Source organism: Tigriopus californicus, chromosome 7 (genome assembly GCF_007210705.1).
Source record: "Tigriopus californicus strain San Diego chromosome 7, Tcal_SD_v2.1, whole genome shotgun sequence".
NCBI classification, from domain to species: Eukaryota; Metazoa; Arthropoda; class Copepoda; order Harpacticoida; family Harpacticidae; genus Tigriopus; species Tigriopus californicus.
Window position 1 is genome coordinate 3269572 of NC_081446.1, and position 7627 is coordinate 3277198.

Consider the following 7627-nt stretch of genomic DNA (forward strand, 5'->3'; position numbering starts at 1 on the left):
AGATGCATCTTTATCTTTTCTCGTAACACGACACATTGAAGTCGTTGTTTCAATCTCGAAATATTTCTCGAACAATCCAGTTCATACTTTATTCCACTGGTCTCCGAATGCATGTATAAGACGGGAGCCGGAGTGTATTTTCTGGCCTAGCAACGATTCCTTTCCCGATCCGCCCAGGGATTTAAAGAGTCGTCTCGCCATTCAAGATGTCGTCCCACCAATCATGGGATCTCTCTCTACCCGAGCCAAGCCTCCACAGCCAGGGCAGCCACCGCCTAATTCCGTCAGACACATGACCCGAGTCGATGCTTTCGCCAGAAAGACTTGGAAGGTGACGAAAATCGGTGCTTCTTGAAAACATACGGCCCCTAGAGAAGACCCTGAGTTCCACCTAGATTAGAAAAGGGCATCGTTGCCGCCCGATATCGGCCACGTTCGGTCCGACATCGGCATTGATCTAAATTACCATCCCCATCCAAGCTAATCCAACGTGATATTCGGACGGAGTTTCAGGCTCAGGCGGGCTGACTCGCTGAGACGGGTTTCAAGTTCATTTGAAGATCACCCCTGCCGTGTCAACCATGTCAGGGGAGTCAAGTCCACAGACCTGATCAGATCTAGCTGGCTACTCGAAAAAGAAAACGTGCGATCACTGCGCTGCATCAGTTGCCACTGGAGAAATGGCCACTTTTGATGTTGAGTGAGTTATTTCTCAGGGTGCCCAGAATATGCGTCCGTTCAACATTGGCTACCCGCTACGTTTCATGTAGGCCGGTCTAGAATAACGCTGGAATGGTCGCCCTGATGTTAGGACGGAGGCAACCCAGCTGAACAGAGGCTCCTGTATTTGGACGGAGGACGGACCTCCGCGCTAGAGCTAGAGTGAGTCGAGGCCGGCTTTCCGATTACCGATTGGCCCGTCGGCCGGCCGTTGAACGCTCTCCTACCGAGACTTGGATTGCTCCTCCTCTCCCTTAACTTCTCATTCCACCGGATCCCTTCGTTGTTCCTACACACGCAAGTTGTTCCCGAGAAATACATCGACTCTTACTGACGACTCTCATCAAAATGCCCATCAAGAAGATCCACGCCCGTCAAATCTTCGACTCCCGGGGTAACCCCACCGTGGAGGTGGACCTCACCACCGAGAAAGGCATTTTCCGAGCGGCCGTGCCCTCTGGCGCCTCTACCGGTAAATTGGGCCATTTTCAATTTTACCAATGGAAACGTTTGTCCCCTAATGTTGCCAGACCCCGGTGGAACCCGATGGGCTCGTCATGGGAACGGGATATTTCAGCTCTTTGGATACAATAGTGGGTGGAAGTTAGGCCGGCTGACATTTTGTAGGTGATATGGTCCGCCTGAGTTAGTTTGCTAGAATTCGAAGGCCAGCGCTGAGGCTCAAGGTTGGCTGCTGCTGCTGCTGCTCATGTTGAAGGTCCTTTAGCGGTCATCCGGCCTTGTAATGAAATGAGTCAAGGCTGAAATGAAACCTAATGGAAAAAGGGGTAGCGACCCTAGTTTAGCGGTCCACTCTTCTGATCTTGAGATGCGTCTGTCTGGCTCTCCACCCTTCATGAGGGGTCTAGAGGAGGTTAGGGTTGGTCTAAAATGTGACAACGAGGACCCAAAAAGGTCATTCTTTACCCATCTTGGGATGGCTACATAAAGGGTTTGGACCGCCCATCTGATGCGGTTTGTCTGTTTGGCTCCACCCACTTATTTAGGCATCTATGAGGCCCTGGAGCTCCGCGACCAGGACAAGTCCAAGTATATGGGCAAGGGCGTGTCCAAGGCGGTGGAGAACATCAACACCATTATCGCCCCCAAGTTGGTGGAGATGAGCTTGGACCCCGTGGACCAAGCCAATGTAGACAAAGTCATGTTGGACATGGACGGCACTGACAACAAGAACAAGTTGGGCGCCAACGCCATCTTGGGCGTGTCTATGGCCGTGTGCAAGGCCGGTGCCGCTCATAAGGGCGTACCTTTGTACCAGCACATTGCCGACTTGGCCGGTGTCAAGGAGGTTAAGATGCCCGTGCCCGCTTTCAACGTCATCAACGGCGGATCGCACGCCGGCAACAAGCTGGCTATGCAGGTAAGTCGGTCAACGCGTCAGCACCCTCATTTGGGCTTTTGACCGAAAGAATCTAGTGAAATCTATATGAAATCTGATCATATCTAGGAATTCATGATCTTGCCCACGGGTGCGGCCAATTTCACCGAGGCCATGCGCATGGGCTCCGAGATCTACCATCATTTGAAGGCCGGCATCAAGGCCAAGTACGGTTTGGATGCCACTGCCGTGGGTGACGAGGGTGGCTTTGCCCCCAACTTCCAGAACAACAAGGAGGCTCTAGAGCTCTTGGTGGGGGCCATCGACAAGGCCGGATACACTGGCAAGATCCAGATTGGCATGGACGTGGCCGCGTCGGAATTCCGCAAGGGCGAGAAGTACGATCTGGACTTCAAGAACCCCGAATCCAAGGAAGCCGACTGGATCTCGTCCGATGCCTTGGGCGAAATGTACAAGGGCTTTATCAAGGACTTCCCCGTCACTTCCATCGAGGATCCCTTCGATCAAGACGACTGGGAGGGCTGGACCAAGTTGACCGGCGAAACCTCCATCCAAATCGTCGGTGACGACTTGACCGTGACCAATCCCAAGCGAATCCAAATGGCCGTGGACAAGAAGTCGTGCAATTGTCTGCTCTTGAAGGTCAACCAAATCGGCTCAGTCACAGAGTCCATCGAGGCCCACAACCTCGCCAAGAAGAATGGTAAGGGTCATTTTTATGTCTATTTCCGGCATGAACTGGAAAGATCCACCTCTGGCAAGGGTCCAAGAATTCTCACAGTTTTGCCCTCTCTAACCGAGCGCAGAGGTCACGTTATGAGCTTGTTACTACATATATACATATTCCCGTTCTCTTTAGGCTGGGGCACTATGGTCTCGCATCGATCTGGCGAGACAGAGGATTGCTTCATTGCCGATTTGGTGGTGGGTCTCTGCACCGGCCAAATCAAAACTGGAGCGCCTTGCCGATCTGAGCGTTTGGCCAAGTACAATCAATTGCTCCGGATTGAGGAGGAGTTGGGAGCCAATGCCAAGTTTGTGGGCGAGAAGTTCCGCAACCCTGATGCTTAAATAAACTGACCCCTCTGCACCAACAAGAATCGAGGAGAGAACATTTCCGAAATAATCTTGCTGAACTAAGCTGAGGTGTGCTGATACACCTCACTGCTGCGGGATTTCCACCTGACCCGCTCAACTTGGCCAGGTCTAAACCATCACCATTACCATTTTAAATATGTCTCCTTAACTAAAAAAAAACAGTGAAAAATTAATGTCTTGGAATTTAGATTCAACCTTATTTTAAGCATTGCACGGTGAATAAACTTGTAGCTTTAACTCTAAATCGGCGCGTTGATTTCTTCTATTGGTATGATGTAGAACTGAAGTACGATCGCTTTCTTAGCTGATCCTCGCGGGTCTCCTAATCAGATTGCCATCTTGATCTTCGCTAATGATCTTGAATCCGAAAATCCATCAATCAAATAATGTCGGGAGGGGTTCCAGCTTCCACATCAAAATGAGTTACAAAGACGACTCTATTCTGGACATTCAAGCTGATGCAGTCCATTCTTACACATTAACTCCTCATACATTTGAACGTTGAAAACCCTCTTGTCACTTAGCTCGACCCAATAAACTTTAGGACACCCTTTGAGCAAGATCCAAATGACTTCTGGTCGATATTCATCCACCTCAAGATACGCAAGAGTGGTCCAGGCCAACATTTTGATCAATCGCTTTTAAAGTGACACTGACAGCTTGCTCAGTTTTGACAAGTGTACAAATCCTCCGAATGATGGATAGATGGTTGGCAAGATCTGTCGCCCGAGGGGCAGAAAATATCCCCTCGGGGCCTCTTTCACATGGGATCTGTTCGCCTCAGGTGATGTTACTTAGATGAGAGGGCGGAAATCTAGGCGGGGGGGAGGTAAGCGTCCAAGCGTGAATGGTGGGGCAATGTAGCGAGCGAGCGAACAGGTAGTGACTTCTCAAGTAGCTCGAGGAAATGACTGAGGGCTGGCTGAACTTGACGGGAGGAGATAATGAGAATGAATGATTTACGTTTTGACTTTTGTGGTTGATAAGATCGTTCAATTTGATGGATGGATAGTGGGGATGATGATGAGTGATAATCAAATCATTTCAAACACTGAAAAATTTTCGACGAACCCTTAGGCATTAGTTTTTAGTGGTGTAGAGGGTATCCAAAAACTGTTGGGCCATTTCGTCCACCAAACCGCGATCCGGGAGCGTTTGCGCCATGCCGTACACGGCAGCCTTTAGTGGTGAAGAAAGGAAGGGATATTTGAAGAAACCATTTTGAAATTAATCTATAAGCTTTTTGATATCTTACTCGACCCTCCAATTTTGTGTCCTTGGGGCGGGTCAGAAGGGTGGCAGCTACGGACCTCAGCTCTTTCAGGAAGTTCTCTTTCACGCCCTCTTGAGTGTGCATTGGAATTACGTACAGATGTACACTGAAACAAGAAATGGTAATGATGTCGATTGCAAGAGCAAATCATAAAATGATATCCTCACCAAGTTGGATATTGAAGACATGAGAGAAGCCATCCCTTTTCCTTCATAGCATCAGCTAGAGAAAAGATGTGAAAATCGTCGGACGTGAACGCTACGATGCATGACCGTGGATCGCCCAAAACCCTCAGTCCCTTAATTGATCGAATTCTAGAATAGGGTGAAACAAGTATGAATACAATCATTGGATATTTTTTTTTTCCAAAATATGAAATACCTCACACATTTGGCTGCGTTTCTGAAAAGAAATTTGCTTTTCTAATGGTAACACAATGACCCATGTTAGACCTACAGTGGCTTTTATCTCATTTCTATACTGAGACCTCATTCTTTTTATTTTTAGGTCTTTTTTCACAAAGACGAAAAGCCTTTATAAAAATAATCTTGTTCAATTTCGGTTTTTCGTTCAAAATAAATTTTCGCAAGCTTTTCTTAACATTGGATTGTGGAAAAAAAATGATAAGATGTGGTAAATTCATTACAATTCCCACTTTAACTTTCTTTTTCCCGCCTCGTGACAACTATGAGATTTATTACAATGAGGGATAAGTTGATATCACTAATTCAAAGGTCAGAAAAAATCAGTTTCCACGCATAAAACAAGGAACAGAGGTCTTGCTTGCGGTAGGGATTCTTTCTAATATTTTCCGATCTTTTGAGAGCTATTGTTTTTGATGATTTTGTTTTGCCACTTTGGCTCAACTTCTTAGCATTTCATATTTGCTTTAGTTCTTGTAGTTTGAGCACTGACGAAAAAGAAAACATCTAGCCTAAATGTAGAGTAGTGCGTTCAAAAATGACATCTCATTCTGCTGCTCTCTGGCGTATGAATAACTCACTCTTTGACGATGAATTGAAGAGTGGAGACCACTTTTCGGGTTGATTCCCGATATCCATCCATGCCATGATTGACCATACAAGCCCAGGTGGCCGCAATCAGACCCCCCGATCGGGACCCCGCCATAGTGGGACTGGCAAAGATCCCACCTGTCCAATCAGCAGACACATAGTACTGATAATGAATGTACTCCTTGCTCCTGTACATGATCACACTGGAACCCTTGGGCGCATAGCCGAACTTGTGGGTATCGGCGGAAATGCTCGTGACGCCAGGGACTTGGAAGTCGAATTTCCCGATCTCAAAACCGGCTTCCTCCATAAAAGTGATCAGGAAGCCGCCCAAACAGGCGTCCACGTGAACGGGGATGTTGTAGTCCAACCCAAGTTGGGCAATGTCTTCAATGGGATCCATAATCCCGTGAGGATATTGAGGAGCCGAGGCAACTAACTGAACACGTGAAAGCCGTTTATAACTGATGGTGTTTCATGAACCACCGAAACATGGACGGGAATGCTAGGGTCGAGAACTAACATTTGGGTATGGAGTCAATGCGTTGCAAGTCCTTATTTGAATTAGACCTATTGTAGATTGTTAGGAATTTCAATTCAAGAGCAATCGAATGAATAACTGAGTCAAAAGTTACTTCCCTTTCAAGCTTACTACAAAATTCTACACAAAATGTTTGAGTTACAAAAAAAGAAAAAGGGGCTTGTTCAATCTGTGCTTGGTTATGTACTGCACTTTGAGGGGACATAGCTTTTGATCCACTCGTTCGATCAAGCTGAAAATTGAAATACATAACTGAAGCAATCAGCAGTCAATCTCATTCAAATAAATACACAATGCGTTCCCTTGCTTCAAAAATGTTGATTGTTGACCCTAGCATCTTCCTCCATGTTTGTGACACACTTCAAAGGGCTCTCATTTAGTTTACTGTACCATGATCGTGTTTGAGTCGATGGCTTGGCGGAACTTCTTCAAGTCGGGGTGCATGGTCTTGGGATCCATAGGAACATGACGCACATCAATGTGCATCAAATGACCGGCCTTGTCAAAGCCCACGTGGCCGCTAGACTGAATGAAAAAAGAACATTTCCAGGGACCATTAGTTCATGCACCTTCACTTTCAATGCTGATCTAAAAATGTGCTTAAATGTACGCAAATGTCTTCAACAAGAGCATATGACTGAGATTGAAACATCCCCCAAAATGAACTTGCCATTTTGATTTTTCTTCACCCAACCAAAATGCGAAAGTTTGCTGAGCATTATTCAATGTTTGTCTTACCGACATGACAATATTAGGCTTGGTGATTCCTCTTTTGGCCTTTCCATATCCTCGATAAGCCTTGCAAGCCATGATCAAGCTCTCCGTGCCACCCGACGTCATCTGGAAGCAAAGCAATCCTCAAATCATAAAGATCTAACTCGAAGAACCCGACTCCAATCTCACCGTCCCACAAGCTTTGTCATCTCCGTGGAACAAATTCAGTGTCATTCGCACCACCTCGGCTTCAAATTTCCGGATCCCCGGAAAGGCATCCGGATTCAAAGGATTGGCAAAAGCCGTCAATTTGTAGGCACTGGTCATGGTTTCGACCCGTTCCATGTTCGGAGGCTTGTGACAAGTGCCCGAAAGCGCTCCGGTTTCAGCCTTGAACTTGCCTAAATAATAGCTATTTATTCAATGGCTGTTATCTTAATTGTATGAAGATTAGGAAAATGAGGCTGAAAAGTGAAAAAAACTTGATATTTCTAATGGTGCGTTTACACGAGATATATTTGGACACATAAATTGACAAACAATGTCGGAAATGTTAAACATCTGAAAACTGACAAAATCCATTGTTTTCAGTATGCATGTGTATGCCTCCACAAGTTAGCATTTGTTTTTTTAATGAAGCATATTAAGTCAATTCGAAAATGTAACCAAATGTGTTAATGCATGTCAATATCATTTGTGAATCAATTCAAATCAGTGAAAGCCTTGGTCTTGGCCATGGTCTGAAATCTTGGTCACAATTTTGAGGTGAATTGACATGACTGATGTTATAAATACAAGGGGAGTCCGAAAAAGTCATGGTGATAATAAAATGAATTTTAGTCTCTTCTTTCAGGGCTTAAAGAGGCAAATGAGTTCAAGTTTTTTTTTAGGATCCCTGTTTCAGTAAG

General features: G+C 46.0%; 2 protein-coding genes across 2 annotated transcripts in view; one reads left to right on the top strand and one right to left on the bottom strand.

Annotated features, from left to right (window-relative positions):
* The first annotated feature begins 904 nt into the window (after window positions 1–904).
* On the top strand, window positions 905–3422 carry LOC131884266 (enolase-like). The gene is made up of 4 exons (XM_059231984.1): window positions 905–1192; window positions 1728–2101; window positions 2189–2783; window positions 2940–3422. The coding sequence occupies exons 1-4, from the start codon at window positions 1069–1071 to the stop codon at window positions 3149–3151; spliced, it is 1305 nt and encodes a 434-aa protein (XP_059087967.1). The 5' UTR covers window positions 905–1068; the 3' UTR covers window positions 3152–3422.
* Window positions 3348–7627, bottom strand: part of LOC131884265 (sphingosine-1-phosphate lyase-like) — a 5205-nt gene continuing 925 nt past the window's right edge. Inside the window, exons 3-9 of the mRNA XM_059231983.1 lie at window positions 6909–7120; window positions 6744–6845; window positions 6396–6530; window positions 5455–5903; window positions 4619–4765; window positions 4434–4557; window positions 3348–4357 (exon numbers count right to left, since the gene is read on the bottom strand). Coding sequence (XP_059087966.1) covers window positions 4259–4357; window positions 4434–4557; window positions 4619–4765; window positions 5455–5903; window positions 6396–6530; window positions 6744–6845; window positions 6909–7120 — 1268 coding nt within the window. The 3' untranslated portion in view covers window positions 3348–4258. The remainder of the gene's footprint in view (window positions 4358–4433; window positions 4558–4618; window positions 4766–5454; window positions 5904–6395; window positions 6531–6743; window positions 6846–6908; window positions 7121–7627) is intronic.

Bases quoted from the DNA above. Each gene is read 5' to 3' on its own strand.
- LOC131884266 (XM_059231984.1), top strand. From the start codon at position 1,069: ATGCCCATCAAGAAGATCCACGCCCGTCAAATCTTCGACTCCCGGGGT. The intron at 1,193-1,727 runs GTAAATTGGGCC...CCACTTATTTAG, and splicing joins GCCCTCTGGCGCCTCTACCG to GCATCTATGAGGCCCTGGAG. The intron at 2,102-2,188 runs GTAAGTCGGTCA...GATCATATCTAG, and splicing joins GCAACAAGCTGGCTATGCAG to GAATTCATGATCTTGCCCAC.